Source organism: Thunnus maccoyii, chromosome 3 (assembly GCF_910596095.1).
Source record: "Thunnus maccoyii chromosome 3, fThuMac1.1, whole genome shotgun sequence".
NCBI lineage: Eukaryota > Metazoa > Chordata > Actinopteri > Scombriformes > Scombridae > Thunnus > Thunnus maccoyii.
Window position 1 is genome coordinate 12,725,717 of NC_056535.1, and position 21,347 is coordinate 12,747,063.

The 21,347-nt window shown below is 39.9% G+C and overlaps 1 protein-coding gene across 4 annotated transcripts in view; it reads left to right on the forward strand.

Moving 5' to 3' along the window:
* Nucleotides 1–21,347, forward strand: part of LOC121894235 (tensin-2-like) — a 31,936-nt gene that overhangs the window by 2,245 nt on the left and 8,344 nt on the right. For 3 of the 4 annotated variants that reach the window (XM_042406687.1, XM_042406684.1, XM_042406686.1), the window contains exons 2-13: nucleotides 7,540–7,645; nucleotides 7,809–7,846; nucleotides 18,040–18,072; nucleotides 18,164–18,213; nucleotides 18,370–18,553; nucleotides 18,891–18,941; nucleotides 19,070–19,192; nucleotides 19,292–19,356; nucleotides 19,890–19,973; nucleotides 20,086–20,198; nucleotides 20,364–20,424; nucleotides 20,747–20,822. In XM_042406687.1, the coding sequence (XP_042262621.1) occupies nucleotides 7,540–7,645; nucleotides 7,809–7,846; nucleotides 18,040–18,072; nucleotides 18,164–18,213; nucleotides 18,370–18,553; nucleotides 18,891–18,941; nucleotides 19,070–19,192; nucleotides 19,292–19,356; nucleotides 19,890–19,973; nucleotides 20,086–20,198; nucleotides 20,364–20,424; nucleotides 20,747–20,822 (984 nt within the window). The remainder of the gene's footprint in view (nucleotides 1–7,539; nucleotides 7,646–7,808; nucleotides 7,847–18,039; nucleotides 18,073–18,163; nucleotides 18,214–18,369; nucleotides 18,554–18,890; nucleotides 18,942–19,069; nucleotides 19,193–19,291; nucleotides 19,357–19,889; nucleotides 19,974–20,085; nucleotides 20,199–20,363; nucleotides 20,425–20,746; nucleotides 20,823–21,347) is intronic. The other variant, XM_042406685.1, reaches the window with a different exon arrangement.

The window sequence follows — 21,347 nt, forward strand, 5'->3', positions numbered from 1 at the left end:
CCAGTATGTCATCACTAGTGAGGTGTCACTGAAAAAAACACTCACATACACCGATGCCTTTAGTGCCAAGGGGGTGTGTCACTGTCCTGTATTCATTTACAGTGTGTGGATGTGTGTGTGTGTGTGTATTTCAATGTGTGTGCATGCATATTTGTTGCAGCTGTGTATTTTTACCAATTGAATGCATGAGTGCAGTGTGATTATTTCACAAAATGTATGATTATGCATTCAGTCACAGGATATAAAAGATTGGAATCACCCTTGCAATGATATCTGTATTACAAAGTCATGTATTGTACTTTTTGCACTTTCAACTTTTTCCAAATTTAAAAAACAACAGTCTAATGGGTGACTTAGCTTTAAGTAACTTTTCCTTTACAAAATAGATTCTCACAATGCTGCTGCTGCTGCTGCTGCTGCTGCCGCTGCCGCCATCCTCCACAGAAATCAAAAGCTCATGCAGCCACAGAAATAAAGAAATCCATTATGCTTCTGTTGGTGCCTGACCCTCTCCTCATCTCCATGGTAGAAGTGGAAGTGCTTGGGGCTCTGCAGTGGTCAGAGATGTTTGGAGAATGACATACACTTTGGCTGCAAACATCCAAATGGGGTGGGGTTCTTTAATACTGAAACGCAATACTTCAACGCTGCTGATAGTCATGGGAGCCTCTAGAGACTGAATATCCAGTCAACCAAAGTTCCCTTGGTATTGAAAGTACATAAATGAGTGGAAATAACATCACCAACACCTGTGCAGTCAAACTAAATTCTCCCTTTGAGAAGCTTAAAATGTTCAATTTTGCTGCTCTGGATTTACATACAGTACTGAATTACATTAGATTGTGTGGTTTACAGAACAGTTTGCGCCTAGATTTTCCTCATTACATACAGAAGGGCAAAATAAGATGAGCACTGTACAATAAAATGCAAGTTTTTCAAGCAACACCACAAACTTTACAGCATCAAACGTCACCTACTGTAGGTTGAATCATCAACAGGTACAGTAGAAATGGAAGGAACTTAATAACAACAGGGTGAAAAAGTGTACAAGGAAAATATTCCTTATATTTTTTGACAGATAGTGTTGACAAAATTCTGCTTTAACCCTTTCTTATTGTTCATATTCTGACCCTTCATAGTATGGAGTCATTTTTGACCTGGCTCAAGTTTCCCTTTATAATTAGTCCCTATAGCAAATGTTGAACCACAAATGTATTTTGCATCCATATACATCTTATCAGTCATTAATCAATGCATGAATAATCCTTCATTAATGTTTCAGAGAGCAGAGAGAGTGTTTTCTTTAGGTTTGACACTATTCACTTATAGAGAAAATACATTCACCATCAGTATATTATAATCTCATGTTATCTAACATAACAGCCATAATTATTTCTATGAATTTTATAGAAAGTGAAGAATGCATCAACATTTTTGAATGATAGGTTTCATCATAACCATTAAAACCATCAATCAACACTGCCTGCAAACCACATGTCCTACTTTTCTGTCAATTGTACACAATGACTTCTGTATTGAGTGTATTAGTCATAAAGCAAAACAACAAACTGGTTTGTAAATTTTAAACAAAACTTCAAAAAACATGACTTTTACAATTCTTTTTTGTTGTGCTGAAGTTGCATCTCCCTCTCTTTTGTCCCCTAGTCCCCTATAAACTCTGCAGATTGATGTATAGCAACTGCACAAAAATAAGAAATATTTCCATTTTCGTATATTCTGGGCCACTTTAGGAAAAGTCATCAAATTTCAGGCTTAAAGAATATTATTTAGGCAATTTTATTGCTTTGTCAAAATGGGTCAAATTTGACCCGAACAGTATGTAAGGGTTAACTTGATTACTAACTCACCATAGCAAACAACTCTGATCACAGGCTGTGAAATATCTTAAGTTGTTTTTGTTTGCTTCAAAAGCAGAGGTGGTTGATTGCCAACTTTTCATTGCATTTGATATTTGAACTAGGAAAGAGAATCTTTTTAAACTTATCATATTGCACCTATACACTCGTAAAATGTGAGAAGAACAAGCAAACGTGTGAGATAATTTGTTCATTTGCCTGGAATTGAAACCTGAGATGTTATTAGTTGCAAGTCATGTTGAAACACTTAATGTGAGGTATATTTATTATTTAAAAAGCTTGTCCCCCAAGCTGCCAGAGTAAAGGAAATGAAATTAAGAGATTTAAATTGGTGGGTATGTGTAGACAAAGAGATGATTCAGATATTTTAAAGGACATTTGTCCACTTGTGATCTTGTGACAAAAACACCTGAAAAAAGTGTCAGACACAGATACCACAATGTCTGCATTTCATTAAAAGCTAAGTGAGTTTCCTGTGAGAATAGAAATAGGTTTCTGTCCTCAGTATGAAAGTGAGCTGCACTGTGACTATTTGACCACCGGGCGGTGCACTTTACTCATCCTGTGTTATGAGTTTGAGCTTCAAACTGACACCCTGGCATCAAAAGATAAGTAATTGCGATGAGGTTTTAGCTGAAAGGTGATGAAATGGTGTTCATCAAAACTGAAATGTTAAAGTTGTCATTTGAGATGTTTGTCTCTTGAAAGAATTCACAGCACTTAAAGGAGGAAAAGACACCGTAATCCAAGTGATTAACTGGGCCAATATCTGCTGTAGACCTCAGTGCATGACACATTCATGCATTTATATCAATCTAGTGCTGTCTCAAAGATGTAATTGGATGGCATTTAAGTATTTGTGAGTCAAGTCTCTATAAAAGCCACATTTAAAGAGATTTTTATTCAACTGTGCAGCTTGCTCAGATGTGAAGCCACAAAATCCAAATACATGTATAAACATGGGAAAATGTGCAATTCAGTCGATCCAAAGCAAATGGAAAAGGAAAAACTGATGTAATATCTTTTAGTCACATGCCACTCAACTGTGACTTTACAGGTATTGATGTTACTATGATATTTGAAACTTCAGTAAGAACACTATGTCATTCATACAATACTTAGATAATAAAGGAGGAGTTTCACCGTAGTATTTCTGCTTTTAAAATATATTAGTAGTAGTTATACTTTTCTTTTGGTGTAGCATTCACTGGAGACCGACTATTTCATGCTGCTTAATTTTTTTTCATTTTGAAGAATGTGAATGCACGATTCTAATAAAAGTTGTGGCTTTTCTTCACTGTGGGAGTAGTCAAACTCCTCCATCCATTGTGGTCACCGGCCAGTCTACTTTTCATCCTGCAGCAGGTCAGATTTATGAGGTGACACATGGTTACAGCTCAGTGAGCCATTGCGTAAGTCCAATCGATTCAACCTCCAAAATTCACGAGTTATGTAATAACATTTAAGATGTGAATGGCTGGAGGGGAGGATGATCCTCCTCTCCAGACATATCCCCTCTTTGGTCAGGTCCATGAGTCTAACTCTGCCTAAATCTCCCCATCCCTCCCACACAAGTATACTACACACACACAGACCCAGATTTGACACGTTGAGTGGATACCACAGTTTATAGTAGCAGCCGTTCATCATAACAGCAGAGGTATGTCAATAGTCAAATGACTTTTTACTCTGCTGCTTTGATAATAGGATCGATACATACATACAGCATAATGGTAACGTGTCCCATCCATGACATGTGAGCATCTAATCAGTCCAGGTCAGTGACCAAAGATATGACAAAAGAATGACATTATAGTTGTTGACTGCATGAATGAATTTATTATATAACTGAAGGCCTTTATTTGGTGGACCACACCCTACCCACCCTACAAAACAAAACATGGTGCAGTTTTCATGACTGCAGAATCACACTTTACGGTTTATGATATTGTTTATCAAATAATCATCTATTATCACATTTGCAACAGTGGCTAACATCATCAAACCCTTTTAGAAACACAGACTAACTTGCAGAGAGCAGCTTGTTAGCATAGCAAAAAGACAAAACAGCTAGCCTGGCTCTGTCCAAAGGTGACAAAAAGCACAACAATCACACTAATTAACATGTTAATATCTTTTATTATTAATTTTTTTTTTTAACATAGAGCTAGGCCAACTGTTTCCCCCTGTTTCCAGACTTTATGATAATCTAAGCTAACAGGCTGCCAGCTGTAGCTCCATATTTAGCATATACACATGAGTGTACATAGTCTTCTTATCTAAAATTAAAAGCAAAAAAGTGATTAAGCATGTTTCCAAAAATGTCACATTATTCCTTTAAACTATTCTGTGTTGACTGTCTAGTTATTGTTAGAATGTATAACTGATGAGGTGCTTGAATTGTTGATTTAATTGTTGCCACTTAAACACCTAAACATAAACCTCTCAGTATCACATGTAAGTGGATTAAAAAGCACTTGAATTGAATTGAATTGAATTAATTCAATGTTTATTTTAGAAAGAAGAGCACAGAAGAGAACAGTTTTTAATGAAGTAAGTAACAAATTTTGTGGAATTATTTTGCTGAGGGATGTGAAGTTTAGTTTGAGCCCATCAGCTGCATTTAGTTATGTGCTTAGGTAGCACTCATGTCTGTGTGGTAAATATGATCAGGGTTGCCAGGTCTGCAGTTTTCCTGCCAAATTAGGCTACTTTTGAAGTGTTGCCTCAGGTTGATTTTTTTTTTTTTTCCGCTGGTTGGATAGACCTATTTTGCATGCAAATTACATGAATAATATCTATAAATAAAAATATGTTTTAAATGAAATAATTTATTTATACCCAAATACTACCAAACTGACTCCAGATCACGCACACGCACACACACACACAATGTACTATAATGCTCTCCACCACCGGATGCCCAACTCTTGATCCCACCTCTGGAAAACTGCTTTTAATGCTGGCACACTAGACATTTATGGTGTTACTTTGTAGATATTACAATACATTTGTCAATGATAGCAATGCTGTTGGACTTCAAAAGCAGTTTATATGGTTTGACTGAGGCATATTTTGAGTTCTGGTATTGCGCTGGCTTTTGGACTGGTTTTGATTGGCTATTGTGCTGGTTTTGTCACACAGACCTGGCAACCCTGAATATGATAGCCAGTAGCTGTTAGCTTAGTTTAGCATAAAGACTGGAAACAGGAGGAAACAGCTAGCCTGGCTCTGTCCAAAGGTCACAAAATCCACCTACCAACACCTAAAGCTCACTAATTGACATGTTATATATTGTTTTTTATTCAGCAATATATTTTTATTCAGTACAAAAAACAGATTTTCTTTTGCGCAGAGCCAGGCCAACTGTTTACAGTCTATGTAAGCTAACCAACTGCTAGCTGCAGCATCATATTTAGCGCACACACATGAGAGTGTATCAGTCTTCTCATCTAAAACTAAATATATTTCCTAAAATGTCAAACTATTCTTTGCTGACTTTAATGAAGTTGTGGTTAGTACTAATGAGGTGCTTTAATTGTTGACTTAAATGTTACTGCTTCATAAAATTTCCAATATCACCTGCAAGTGGATTAAACAACACTTGAATTTAGTGGGGATTCAGTGTTAATTTACCACAATTATTAACAGTTTTTAATGAAGCAAGCAACAAAGTCTGTGGAGTTATATCATTGAGGGTTGTGAAATGTAGTTTGAGCCCATCTGCTGCATCTGTGTTCACATTATATAACCAGACAAAGCTCAAGGTGAGGGTGCATAATACATTAATTATACATTTCTATTCATAAAGGATTTAGACTGCGTACTTTCCGTCTGAGAGACATGGATGTTTTATAATGCAGTGCGGTTAAGTGAGTGAGTTGGCTTTCACTCACAATTCAAGATGGTGGGAGGAGAAGTGAGACTCTGTAGTGTTGGATAGTCAATAAGTGTTTGCCAGAGTGTGTCCAAACCTGCGAGCATGCACTTTCACCTTCCAGGGTTAAATTCAATACCCCTCCTGTTTGGAAAACCCAGGCATCGGAAAAAGCAAAAAAAAAAAAAGTGTCCCTGAGTTGAGAAATGTTTTTTTAAAACCAGAGAAATGCATTGAGCCATTCAACAGGAGAAGAAACATCAGTGTGTGCAGGTATGGTGTCTGTGGCCCTCCACCTCTCCCATTGCCACATACACACACATATCCATATCCACCAAACACTATCTCCCTCCTGTTTCCAGGCACCACCTCCTTCTCTGCTCAAGGAGAGATTTAATGGTTTAATGTGCTTCACATGCTGTCAGAAGGGCGTTGTCCTAGCTTTCTATAAACATTGTCCTACCTACTTTTCACTGGGACAGTTGAGTATTGGTTTATAAAAAGAAATCCATGGATTATGACTCAGGGCAGTACGTTTATTCCCTTTTGGGATGAATATTCTCAATGGGAGTGTGTTTATGTGTAAAACATGTATGTTGCAGAGTTTTCTCCAGGGTTAAAGCTTTATTTTCATATTTTCTCCATCATTTAAATTTATACTGCTATCAAGTATCATCTTGTTCATATAGTACCAGCAGATTTTGGAGTTAGGGTGAGTCTGTCTGTGTCAGATTTACCTTTGTCTTTTTTTTTTCTTTTTTTTTTGTCGTTGTCCACAGAAGCTCATGTCTCATGTTTACACAGCTGCCATGATGGCTCGGTGTGGTACAACCTTCCAGTGTTGAAAGGAAATTTATAGTAAGCTTGTCATCAGGGCTGAGAGATCCAAGCTACCTCAGCCAGACTTGAAGAGAGACTAGAGTGAGACCAAAAAGTGAGGAAATGCTAAATATTATATAGTCACATTATTTACCTTGGGTTTGGTTAGAAACCTGGTTTAGATTTGATTTGGTTTGCTTGGGTGTTCAGTTTCTATGTGGACATATTACAAAAGATCTGTCAATAAGATAAAATGTTGGTTTCTTACATTTATTGCATTGGACTGAGGCAAGGCAAAAGGCCTATTGATTGGGAGAAAAATAAGACAAGTGACGAGACAAGAGAGCAAATTGATCACAGAATTCAACAGACAAATCAATAAAAACAGTAGTGTTGACAGGGACAATGAAGCAGCATGGGTATGAGCTACACAGACACATACTGTAAGGACCCAAAGAAAGCCATCAGTATCACAAAAGCCACCACTAAAACAATAAAATCATGCAACAAAAACACACAATCATCATCTTACAGTGGCTGCCCCTCAGACTGAGACAGAATCAGGACAAGTTAAAAGACAACAGGATGCCTTAAAACACAGCATGACATGACAGGTGTTTTTAGTGGAGGAGGCTGAATTTACAGCAGGTAGGGCATCAGCGCTCATGCTGGTGTGTCGCTGAGTCAGTGCACATCTGTACTGACAGCAGCCACACAGGGGAACAGTGGATGTCCAGTGCTTCAGATGGAACAATACTGGGATCAAATGCCTTGGGAAAAATAGAGGAAACTGCTTAACATGGCACACACCTATTATAAAGTATAAAATTATGACAAAATACATGTGAATTATGTTCAAGGGTTTCAATTTGTCCCTTCTCTGGATCTTCTTCAAGCTGTAGAATTCATCAATTCTATTCATTTGTTGTAAGAATGATCAGATTTGACTCCTCTATGTGTTTGCAGCTTGCCAAAGCAGGAAGCCACGCCTTCACAGAGAGGAGCTTCAAGAAGAGACGCTTGTGCGATGTATGCAAGCAGAACATCGACGACCCTGGGGCTTTCTGCAAGGGTGAGTCCACATCTAAGTCAGATCAGGAAAGCAGATCCAGAGACACAACTGACCAGCGTGGATACACACCTAGACCTGACAGTCCTCTCTCCTTGTCATTTCAAAGCTGATTGTCAGATTTAAAACATGCTCCTCACCTCTGTGTTCTCCCAACTGTTTGCAGAGTGCAAGACTGCAGTTCACAAAACATGTGAAGCCAAGGTAAGCTGTATGTTTCCTTCCCAAATTCATCACAGATTACACATTTTACCTTCCCACTGTCCTGAGCAAATTGTGCTCCAGTGTCAGAGGTTCTTGGGTAGCGATGTTAATACGATGTGAGTCTTAAGTGAAGCGAGCCATGTGCACTGACCTAGATGTCTGGTTAAGGAAGGCCTCCCCCTCGAACTGTAGCCAGCCAGGTTGCTATGAGTAATTCAGTCATGTGGTAACGTTGCATAGCAGGAGCCCTTGAGAGTCCTCAAGCATCCATGAAGTCTCAATTGTAGTTTGAAGTGACTGTTTGATACAGCTTTATTTGAAGCATTTGTGCCTATAAAAGAATAATATATTTTACACAATAATCCAATGCTCATTAGTATTGTGTGTGAGGAGGCTCTGAGACAAATCAGTAGGGGGCAGTAGTGAGCTTTAAGCTGTCTTGGTGGTCTGTATGTGCAGTTGGGGTCTGAGGAGGGGGGAGCTGAAGAGGGAGGACAGCTTAAGGAGATGACACCTTACAGAGAGATGTCTGTTTATGTACCTGTCTGTCTGTCAGGTCAGATCAGCAGCTCTGTGTATTTGGCAATAAGGAAGTCAAGTACAGTGGCTTTTGAACTGGCTCAGGATAACTGGAAGTTCCTTGCTTGCAAGAAATATGCTTTCTAATACACATACATGAACAAAAGCACACACATAGCCAGTGTGCTTAGTGCATTCAGGGCTCCATGCGTGAATCTTCATGTCTTGGTGCAGCCAGGACATGAAGATTCACGCATGGATGAAAGATGAAAGATGAAAGATGTTTTTTGTTGAATATTCAACGAGCGTCCAATTTTCTTTTTGTGGGTAATCTGAAAGGAAACTCTTTCGCTCACTGTTTTGACTGATAGAAGCATTTAAGTCCAGTGAATTTCCTCACAGTGACAGACCTGAGAAAGACTAACAACTACTAATGAGGATAATGTATATTTATGTATGTGCAGGCTTAAACATGGCAAATAATTGTCAGTGTTAACAAGTTATGTTCCTGGAAACAAGAGAAAGACAATGAAGTGGCATGCTGTGTTTCATTAAACTCAGCTTGACAGTTGTCTCTAGAAAATTTTTAAAATGAGCCAGATTGTATTGGCGCAACTGCAATTATCTTCCCCACTGGAAAGATTTCCACTTGTTTTAGGAAATGTAACTCAAGTCTTGTTTGTTTGTTTTTTTTTATCCTGCCCATAGCATCTTTTATATCACTTTCCTGTGAAATGATCATTATGTATGTGCAGCAGTATTGTCAGGGCAGTATGGCTTTGACCTCTGACACTCCATACTATTCACACACAATATATGAGCCATGTGAACTGAATCATATTTTCATGTTGCCACAATATATCACAATATACAAGTAATAATGCACAGTAATTATAAGCTTTTTTGACTCAGATGGAAATGTAAGATACAAAAACACTTCAATGACTGGGAAAAAAAAAATGATGTGACATATTGAGATATTTCCAGCGCAGCTACAAAGGAGCTCAGGAACGCAGAACATTTTTCATGCATTACATCAGTGGTAAATGACAGATTTTGTTGTCAGTCCCTCAAAATCAAAGAGAGAGAGGTTCTTGTCACTATTTTGCGCTGTCGTCTAACAATCATACATGCTGACATCCATCATAGAAAAGGCAGAAATACCTCTTTCTCCCTCATAGAGTTGCCTTGATAGATCAGCAGAAGACTGAGTTTTGAGTAAGGTGTCTGGTCTTTGTTGTTTTGGGACCAGGAGTGGGCTGTTTCATTTTAAAAGGGCATTTGTGCACTGTGTAAGAGAGAGGCCCTCTCTCTCCTCTCTCTGTCCACAGCTTATGTCAAAGCATTGGCAGAAGCCGCCTCTGCTCTCATGTGACCTCCACTCACAGCAGCTCAGTATCAAACACCACTGAGTGAGCTCATGACCTTGCTGTAACTGTGCTGTAGTGCCTCACTGTCTAACAGCACAAACACAAAAACAGCACATTTGCACTCTGACTGCCACGCGGAGGGACCCATCACCTTTACTCAGCTCTTCAGGTCAACTCAAATCCTGCAGGATTTATGACAGGGGGAGAAAGTTTGCCTTCCTGACCCCTCCTCCTGCTGCTCCACACACACAAACGCACACGCACTGTAATGGTGTGCGACTGACTGGGCACAACCAGCTGTTGTGCCTTAGCAGCATGTATTAAAAGAGGATTATTATTTTTGTCATACTCGTCCCCTGGTCACCACGGCGATAGCCAAAAACAACTCCAGTGGCTGCAGGAGAGGCAGGCGCTCTGGACGAGACTGGACATTGTCACACAGGACATTGATCAATCTGGATAGGAGAAGTCAGAGTGGGTAAATATAGAAAATAACAAGAGTGCCGTAGATGCCTGGCAGTGAGTGATCGGTGTGGGGGACACAAATAAGTGAGAGGCAGCTGGGGAGGCAGACCGTGTGTGTGTGAGTGTGTGTTATCAGTCCCATTTGGGGGTATTCATAAATAAAGGGGAACACTGGGTCAAGGCTGCAAATTGCTGCCTGCTTAAGGTCACACTGCGGTTTCTATGTGCTTCTCACATGTCAACATATTGCTTCCTTTCTTTTTTAACTTGTTTCATCTGTTGCGGCTCACTTTCATCATCTTTTTTTTTTACCTTTATGCATTATAGTTGCAGTTAAAGCATCTCCCACCTTCTATTGCATTCTATTTCTATTCTATTTAGATTTTTTTCCTCCTTTTCAAGTCTTTAATCCTTTCATTATTGTGTCATGCTATCCTTGGTCCATCTCCATAACTGTCACCATTATCCCTTGTGCGTTTCCTGTTTCTCTCCCGTCTTTCTAATCAACTGTATTCCTCTTTGTGCTGCTGCAGCTTTCAGTCTGCCTCTTGTCATCTCTCTCTCTCTCTCAGCCTGGAGGCTATCAGAGAGGTCACTAGACATCGGCACTCTGTGACTTTGCAGGCTGCCCGGTGTCTGCCTTTGGTGTATTGATGTTTGTGTTAGTGAGCGCACGTGCTATTGGAAAGTACTTGTACAGTTGACGTGCTTTACTGTCTCTGTGCTTACGACACGGGTAGAGCGGGATGGAAAAGCTATGTTGCAAATGGTGCTGGCACAGTGGGAGTGTGTATGTGTGTGTTATGGTGAGAGAGGGAGGGGGGTAAAGTGAGTTGGTGAGAGAGAGAGTGAGCAGAGAGTTTGTGTGTGTGTGCGAGAGAGAGAGAGAGAGAGAGAGAGAGAGAGGGAGGTAGTGTATCCCACTCTACAGACTGGACTGCTCAGAGGCAGAGGGAAAGACTGAAGCTGCTTGTTGAGAGGTAAAAAAAAAAAAAACACACTCTGCGCTGTATTTACTAAGTAAAGCTTTGGGTTTAGTTTACTTGTATATTCTCAGCACTTTAGTTTGGACTTTTCATATACTTTGTGTATTTTTCTTTTTTATTCAGTAGCAATCTAACAACCTTAAAGCCTCTTCACAGTGTTTACTCTGATAATGCAGCATGTGATTGTGCATTATTCCATTAAATCTGTAGCCAGAGTGCGCTTGCTTTGCCCAGAAAGAGGATTTAATTTACTGTGATTAAGGCAAGTGCAGAAAATGAAGAGGAGACTCCTGCTGTGACCTAAAAAACATACACAGATTTTAATTTTTAATACTAGACAGTGAATTCATAAGATTTACTTTTTAATGAGATAGTTGTCACTATGTGCAGGTTTGCAGATTATAGAGTGGAAACTGTGCCCACAACTCTATTCTTTATATCTGAATTTTGTAAAAACTTGCAACCAAGCTGCGCAAGCATGTTTTGTCATAGATTAGATGTGTTTGTGGCTATGTGTCGGTTCCTGTCTATCTGCTTCTCTCACTGTGTATCTGTGTGCATCTGTGAGTGTCTGCTTACACTAGAGTGCATCTGTATCTGTATGTACTTGCTTAATTGTATCAAGATTTATACTATCTACTCTCTATAACTTGTGTATGATGCTGTGAAAAGGCTATTTCCCACAGTATCTATCAACTGTATCTATCTGTTTCAGCACTGTATATACATGTGTTATCTATGTATTTTGTGTACAGACAATCATCTATAACCAAAGGGCACCTGACAGAGACAAATGGCTGTACTCCAGACTCAATCAGCTGTCCTAACATCATCTAATGGATCGTAATGTTGCGTAGTGAAATACAGATGGTTACAGTGTCTGCTCATACACAGCAGCTGTTCTGCTAATGTGTCATGCTGATTACGAATTGATATAGTTATTAGGATGCTATAAGGACTATGTCTTTGTGTAATAGGCAAGTGCTGCACTTAATAGTGTTGTCCATTTGTGCTAATTAGTGCCAATAAAGCTGGGACTCTGCAAAGTTTCAAAACTGTTTTATGCTGTTTGCATGTTGTGAGTGTCTGTGGCCTCTGGTGTCTTGAGGAACATGGCAGCATGCGTCATGTTTTCAAGCTTTGTTGTTGTCCGGATCTCACCACAGGTGACTGGGTGGACATGCTGTCCTGTGGTAGCTCTACGTGTCACTGCAGATCAATGGGAAGGTAGAAACAAGCTAAGTCTATAGAGATAGAAAACTCAGTGGGATGGAAATTGATTTTGTGGATAGAAAATCCTCTCAGATGAACATCTGTGTGACTTGATTAAGGTAGTTACTTATTACCGTCCCAGTGCTGTAGCTATTTATAGCCATCGGTGGCATGATGCTTTGTGTACTAATAATTATCATGGTTAATTTAACTGCTTTCCTTTCCTTATCAATAATGAAGTGACACAGGGACACCAAACAAACGCACACACGGATGCATGCACATACTGTTTATATTTACCCACTACTTTTCATTTCCTGAGAGATTAAGCCAAGTGATAGGTGCACAGCAAGCCTTGTTTAATATTCCAGGAATTATATTGTTTCAATTATTTGGCAAGGTCAACAATGTGAGATTACAGGGTGTGACTTTAAATATTTCTTTTGTTGATAGCTATGTTTTTTGATGGAGATAGATATTAGGATATGATACATTGATGTGATATTGCTGTCACTTACATATTGAGTCTTATATGTTGTCAGAAAAATGCAACCGCCAAAGTCCATCCAGGTGTGTGCTTGCTGACTGCAACCATGTTGCATTCAAGACTTCAACTGCTAGATCTCTTGAAAATGTCACTGCTGGTGCTGGTGCTGCTGCTGCTGCAAGAAAAGCAAGTGGATTTGAGAGATGATGGATAGACAAATAGATGAAATGAGCCTTTAAGTGTTCTGAGGGATGTATGGTCTAAAATAAGGAGCTCTATCAAAATAGCTCTGTGAAATCTCTCTGCTCTATGTCAGTGGTCAGGAGGCATGTTCAGCTGTTGACATGTCTCTCCCATCCAGGGCTCGCTCTCGCCTTCTGTCTGCCTCTCCTCTTCCCGTCTTCCTGATGTCTTTTTTCCTCTGAGCTCTGTCTATCTCTCTACTCCCCAGACAGTTTGTGTTATGCTTTGAGCCTTTGTCCATGCTTCCCTTCTTCCCCGAGCCAGTTAGTGATTTGCCACAGCTATGTGTGATGTTTATCAAAGTGTCCTTTGTCATCTGATGTTGTTTATTCGGAGGAGGACATATTTCTATCTCACAGCAAAGATGATTGTGGTCATCCTGTCCCGAGGCGCTGAATCCTTTGGGAGTGGAGGGAAAGAGAAACAGAGGTAGTAGGAGAAGGTGAAGCAGAGGGGAGTGACAGACTGCAGGGGGTAGGAAATGGGGAGATGAGGAATCTGGTGCCCTGAATGAAATGTTAAAACTCTGTGCAAAAAAATAAAAAGCCTGAGATTTTATTTTAGCTTTCAGTGGACTTTGGGCATTAGTGTCTTTTTGTGAGAGTATGGAATTTGGAATAAGCCACGGTTATTTTTGCTTTTCCAGTTTCAAATGGGAAGGCTTACTCACTTCTCCCTCTCCAGAGTGTGATGTCAGCTCTGAGTCGACTGTCAGAATGAAAGTCGCTCCTCCTGGATGGCATACGGACGCCTGTGTCTCAAACACTCACATTTATCTCCCGCTTCCCCATAACTGACTCAGCTGCTCCGGCACATCTCTGTGTTGGATTTCCTCTCCCTGAAGTAGGAGTGATGATTTAAGATGTGGCAGTGAAAACGTTACGATCTGTGCCAAAGTCACTTTGTTGTGGAGGGATTATCTGCCAGGAAACTCTTAAGGAAGATCCGCTGTTACACTAAAGGTTTAGACTTAAAATGCCAGAAGAAAGTGACAAATTCCTACCACAATTTTCCATAGCCCAAGGTGATGTCTTCACGGAATAGTTTGATCTTTTGGGAAATACATGTATTTACTTTCTTGCAGAGAGATAAATGAGAGGATTGATACTGGAGCCAGTAGCCAGTTAGCTTAGTTTAGCATAAAGACTTGGAAAAGGGGGAAACAGCTAGTCTGGCTCTGTCCAAAGGTGGCAAAATCTGCTTACCAGCACCTCTGAAGCTCACTAATTAACGTCATATCATGTTTGTTTAGTCTGTACAAAACCAGAACTGTAAAAATGATATCACCATTAGGATGCCAAGCAACCATTAAGACTCCAGGAAGACACTGTGCCCACCAGGCAAGAAATAGTCCCACATATAACTCCCCATCATGCCAATACCTGTCATTTTAGACGTTGGCATTTGTACGGATTAAACAAATGATTGATTATGAAATGTTGATTAAACATGTTAGTGAGCTTTAGAGGTGCCTATCCAGGCTAGCTGTTTCCCCTGTTCCCACTCTTTATGCTAAGCTAAGCTAACTGGTCGCTGGCAGTAGCTTCATACTTATCCTAAATAAGAGAGTGGTATTGATCTTCTCAAGAATGTGAAGAAGTTCAATTGTTTGTTTTGTCAGTCCAAACAGTCCAAAAGCCAAAGATAAGAGAGAAAAGCAGCAAATCCTCACATTTGAGAAGCTGTAACAAGGAAATGTTTGCCATTTTTGCTTGATAATTGAAAAGTGGATGTTACTTGATGAACAAGGCAAACTGAACCACTGTGCAGACAAGGCATCTGGTCCACTGACAGTCAGACAGTCAGTCCCTGAGGGCGGGATCGAGTGCTGTCACTGGCACCTCAGTAAAAGCTGGCTGATGAACAAGACAAACTGAACCAGATGGCTCAGTTCCCAGTGGCTCCAGCATACAGTCCACATGCATTAATGAAGACCCTGCGGCTGGCGAGGGTACCAAAGACACGTGTACACACTCTACATGTTTGTGTGTGTTTCTATGTGTGTGTGTACGCGTGAACCTAGATTGACCAGCGCTGGCATCCGGTTGCAAATTGCTTCCTGTTGACTCTAGTGTCTTCCTCCTCTGCCTTTATGCTGCATGTCAGCGCTCTCTGCCTCTAGGTTCAACTCTGGTCTTCTTTTGTGTGTGTGTGTGTGTGTGTGTGTGTGTGTGTGTGTGTGTGTGTGTGTGTGTGTGTGTGTGTTTGTATATGTTTACATTGGTACACACGAGTATGTTGTTGTCTCCTACTGTTCCTTCCTGAGCCGACCACTTTATCCACTTAACTACCATTATTAAACCTATTAAGAGAAGAGTTCTCCCCCTATGGCTGAATCTCCCTGTCCTTTCATTTCCTACTGTAGGTTTTACAACATGTTTGTGATCTGTCCTTGCACACTATACACACTCGAGAGTTCAGATTATTCAGGAGCCAGGGTGGAATGTGAAAAAAACTGATCGACTCAGGCAAAGAAGCCACAGAGATGTGACTATTACAGTCCAGAGCTCACTCAAGATCCGGGAAATCAGATATTAACAAATAACAAATGAGGAATCTCAGTACTGTATGTTGGCTGCCTGACAATAATCATGTAATGACATCATCTTTCAGTTCAACAGTAGCATATTTTGTTGACTTTCCTCTGCCATGCTGTAACCAATTACAGCATGCCTTTCTCTCCTCCCTTTTCCACTTCACTCCTCCTTTTACTCATTCCTCCCTGGATCACATGCCTGTTGTTCCCCCCCTTTTCCCCCGTCACACTCTCCTAAACATTCTGTCAGTCTTTCTCTATGCCTCGTCTGTATTATCCTTTGCCATCTCCATTTTGTGCTATGAAAAACAGTAAGAAAGCTATCATTTCGTTTTATGCAATGTAATAAAAATCCACCTTTTGGACTGATGACAAATCTTTTTGACCAACTCATTTTTACCAGGAACTATATGTAATTCTCCAAGTCGCAGTGTTCTCACCTTGGAAATCCACAGTGCTACAATGAAGTGAAATGAACTGAAGAGAAATAATAAATTGCTTTTCTTTTTCTCTGGATAATAATTCAGTGAGACATTGGTGTCAGCTGATGGGAATACAGTACAGTTGGGCCATTTTTTACAGTCACTCAGTACAGTAAGTTATAAGTCATAATCAACATCCCGTATCTATATCGTCTCTTTCAAAGAAGCTGCTTGAGGGTCACGATGCAGCAGCTGCATTACAAATTCTTCCACTTCGTCAACACAATGTCAAGTCAGTATTGAATACATCACGACATGATCATGAACTTCATGAACTTCAGCATGAACTTCTTCAACCTCGGCTATCAGGGCCAGCCTGTGGAAATCAAATACCCAATACAATTTGTTTCCTCTGACACTGAGAGTGGAACTTGCTAGAGATAGGTAATTAACTGTAATAAACCTTGGGTTAGTTAGAGCATGGACAGTCTACAAACTACTGTACTCCTTAAAACCAATAGCTCTCTGGAAGGTATAAAATCAATTAAAAATGAGTTGAAATAAAAAAATTTGGTCATGAAAATATCCCCGGAGTATTGACAATGCCTTGGCTTGTTCTTTCTATAAAAAAAACTCCCAATGAGTGTATTACAGTGCGGTCGCTGTTGTTTTCCAGAGGTTGTTTCAGTTGTAGATCATTGTGATTACCAGGCATTTGACTTGTTAACCTGTTGCTTGACACCTGTCATCACTGGCCAGCCCTCAGCCACATAGGGCAGCTCAGCTGTCAATCACTCTGATGGCACAGTTCAAAGGTCAAAAGTTGACACACTGTCACTTGCCAAGGTTTACAGTCGGAGTTTCCTTCCTTTCCTTAGCTCATTTCATATTTTAAGCACTGGAGGCGCTATTAATGTGATGTAATGTGTATTATTGTTTATTTTTCTCCTTGTTGTTGTGATAACATTATGAGATTTCCATTTTTTAAAAGATTTTTATCTGATGAGATCATCTCATTAATCGGAAAACAGCACATGTCCTTTCCTCAGGACAACATACTAGCTTGTATTCATGTCTCAAGTCTATTTGAATATTAGTGCTTGTAGCCTGTTTGAATGACCCCAGCCTTCCCTCTCTCTCTCTCTCTCTCTCTCTCTCTCTCTCTCTCTCTCTCTCTCTCTCTCTCTCTCTGTATACGTGTGTTTGTGGTTTTGGCAAGTTTAATGTTGGCTCATTAGCACAATACAAGGACTGCATACCACATGTAGAGTTTTCCTACAGTAAACTTTATCCATGTCTCTCCTCTCCATATTTATGAGGCAAAAAGCTCAATCAATCATTTTTATTGAGTACCTCTTATTATACTGAACACATCTGCTTATTCAACTGCCTGCTCAGTACAATGAACACCGGTCAGTACATAACAAGGAAGAGAAGTTCAAAGTCAAAACATTTGCGTCACATGTATAGATTTTTACTTTTCTTTAGACATGCATGCCTGCTGTTGCATGTCAAGGTTTGTCTGTATGTGTATATATCTGTGTGTGTGTGTGTGTGTGTGTGTGTGTGTGTGTGTGTGTGTGTGTGTGTGTGTGTGTGTGTGTGTGTGTGTGTGTGCATGCATGTGTGTGCGTGTCTGACATCTTGCGTCACTAACCCATCATGTGGAACGGCTAAATCTGTGCTGACAGCCTCTTCTTCAAACCAGCTGCTGCAGCTGACTGAGGGAGAGTGAGAATGAATCTTTCTATCCTCTCCATCAGCTCTTCAGCTTCCTCCTCATCCCTCCATCCTTCCATCCCTTCATCTGTGCCACTGGAGCAGGACCAAGAGCGTTAAACCAGACACATGACTTGGCATGCGCTGCTTCATTCCCAGTGTGCTTGTGTGTCTGTATATGTGTGCATATGTGACTGCTGCATAGACTGACCCTTTGCTGACTCTCTCTTTCAGGTGTCTCCCACCTGTATCTCAACAACGGACCAGGTAAGTTTGTACATGTATTTGTTAGAGAGTAGTTTTATATTATGTAATGCAAAAACTGCAATACAGTTACTATTTTATGTTTGTTTCTCAGCAGGACTCCATTAAATCAACATCACAGAAGAAAAGAGGCTCCATACCAAGGTACCACAAAGCCTGAATGACATCAAGAATAAAGAAAATGATATTTAATATGTTATCATATATAAAATAAACATGAAGGACTTAAACTTTGGCTACCTCAATTGCCTAATGGCTGTTTTTGGCTGGACTAATATGATGAATTCTTCCAATGTTCAGGAGTAAAAGTGTGGAACAAGTGATGGAGCGTGTGATGGAGCGCCACTACGATTTTGACCTCACCTACATCACGGAGAGGATCATCTCTGTCTTCTTTCTGCCAGACCTGGAGGAACAGCGGTACCGCCGAAACCTACAGGAAGTGGCCTCCATGCTTAAATCCAAGCACCAAGACAAGTTCCTGGTCAGTCAAAAAAGCTTAAAACATAACTGATATACGGTAAACTGTTGAATTTGTCTCCTAAAAGACTGAGTGAGAAATGTGAAAGTCAGGCAAAGGTAATGGCTGCTGTTAAAAGTTTTATTAAAAACAAAATAAAGAGGATTTATTTGCATATTCTTCTAACTATCCAAAAAGGTTGTTGCTTTAGTCCTTAAATGTGATTTATGGGGACTATTAAACTGCCTCCCTTCCACGGTTTCCTTTAATTTTGTGTTTTGCAATATTTTTGCTCACTTTGAGGCAGATGAGAAAAATGTAAGATTTGTGATATCTTGTTATGCATCTCTGCCTTTTCCAGCTCCTGAATTTATCAGAGAAGAGACATGACATCACCAGACTGAACCCAAAGGTAGTATTTACATCTTAAAAGATAACACTACTGAGACACATAAACTATGTATTTTCAAGGTTACTGGAAAGGTTTTTTTAGTTGAAAACCACCAGAATTTTAGACATTTCTCCTACTCTGTGGTTCAGGTGCAGGACTATGGCTGGCCTGATCTTCATGCCCCACCTCTGGATAGGATCTGTGCTGTATGTAAGGCCATGGAGACCTGGCTGACCTCTGACCCCAATAATGTAGTGGTCCTCCACTGCAAGGTCAGTGTAACATGAATGCACATCTGCTAGCTTTGCTGTGAAAAATGTTTAACTGTGCAAAAAATTGTTTCATTGCCGCTTTGATCTATGTTCTGACAGGGAAACAAAGGGAAGACAGGGGTCATCGTGGCAGCCTACATGCACTACAGCAAGATATCAGCAGGGTAATCTTTCATTTATTATTAGAATAACAGGGCCTTCACTATACTAACATGTCTCTCACATTCAACTGTCTTTAAGGATTAATTTTAGCCAAGAAGAACTGGATCTCTACCTCAGAAATTGCCAAAATGCATCACCAGGGTGACACATCTTTCTTGTGTTAAAATCAAATCAACAATACTCCTATTTAAATCATCTATGTGTGTCTTCAATTTCTTTTTTTTTTACTGATATATTTTGTTTCATGTTTCAAAATCATCCTTGAACCCTACCAGTGATAATTTGGTGAATGTGATCACTGTCCTTTGTGCATTCACAACTTGTTGTTTGCCAGGGAAAATGTCTAAAATGCCCGTAAAGCAGTACTTGTAGAATAGATTGAATTGGTGGACAAAGTCACCAACAACAGCCTGTTAGGCTAGACATACACTCCACACCATCCAAAATACACACTCTAACTTCTATATATATATTTTTAAGCACAGAAATCTATACTAAACCATTTGTTAATATACTTCTGGTTGTGTGTCCACAGAGCGGACCAGGCTCTCACCACACTAGCCATGAGGAAGTTCTGTGAAGACAAAGTCTCCTCTTCCCTACAGCCCTCGCAGAACAGGTCTGACACACTCATATATCTGTGTTTGCTCCTCTACCATATATCACTCCTTGTAATGCTGCTGTGGTCACCTCAGTTGCTTTCAGCTCATTTCCTCACCTCTCTTCTTTAGGTACATCTACTACTTTGGTGGTCTGCTGTCAGGTACCATCAAAATGAACAGCAGTCCTTTGTTCCTCCACCAGATCCTCATCCCCTCATTACCAAACTTCCAGGCAGGAGGAGGTCAGTTTTACATAATGTTGTAGTATTTTTTATGGTAATTCTTGCCTATGAATACTGAACAAAAGTGTTTTACAATGTCAAAGAAAAAAAACAATGAAGCCTTTGTCTGCAAATGCTCCTCTACTTTTTTATTGTTTTCTCCTCAACTTTTCTTTGCATCTGCAGGTTTCTATCCATTCCTGAAGATCTACCAGTCTCTACAGCTGGTTTACACCTCAGGCGTCTAGTAAGTACCTGGTCAGTTATCCAGTTGTGCCACTATGTTCTCTACTTACCTCCTACGGGAAGAACCCTTTCCTCTTTCCTTCCCCTGTCCCTCTGACAGATACTGTCTATGCAGGCCACTGTCTGTGTTTAGGCGTAGGCTGGTCTGTGCTTATGTTAAAGTTAATGTTGTTTACCACTGTTTTACCTAACTGAGACATGTTTGACTGATTTTATGTATGTTTTAAGGTGGTGTACCCGGTTTTTATTCAGTGTTTGTGTGTGTGTGTGTGTGTGTGTGTGTGTGTGTGTGTGTGTGTGTGTGTGTGTGTGTGTGTGTACAGCGATCCCCAGACCTCCAGGGCAAGGAAGCTGTGTGTGACTATGGAGCCAGCACTATTATTAAAGGGGGACATTATGGTGAGAAATAGCACTAATTGGAAATCGTACTTTGGTTTGAATCATATCAGTACATCACTGCAATAACTGTAAATGTACCAATTGTTACTCCTAAACTGTGTAGACAAAGACTCATGTTCTCACTCACTAAACTGCTTTAAGAAATAGACTTTGACTTTGATGAACTTTTGTAACTTTGCTTTTAAAAAATTTTTTAAACTACTTAAGCTCCAAATCCTCTGTACTCTGAGAAAATGCATGTTTAATCATTTTCTTACTGTCTGGCATTTATCTTTGAGGGGGTCAAAACCTTCAAAGCCCTTAGCAACCTAGAAAGACATGTATGTATTTTATTTATCTCAGTGTAATCAGTTGCCACAGCAATGACATGTACAGATGGCATATAATCCAATAAAATTAAAAAAAAAACAAACTATAACCAAGCAAATAAAAATTAAATTTACCATTGTGTCACATTTGCAATCACCAAGTCTATTAACACCAACATTTTTAGAAATTCAATGAGAAATGAGCCTCAGAATTTGT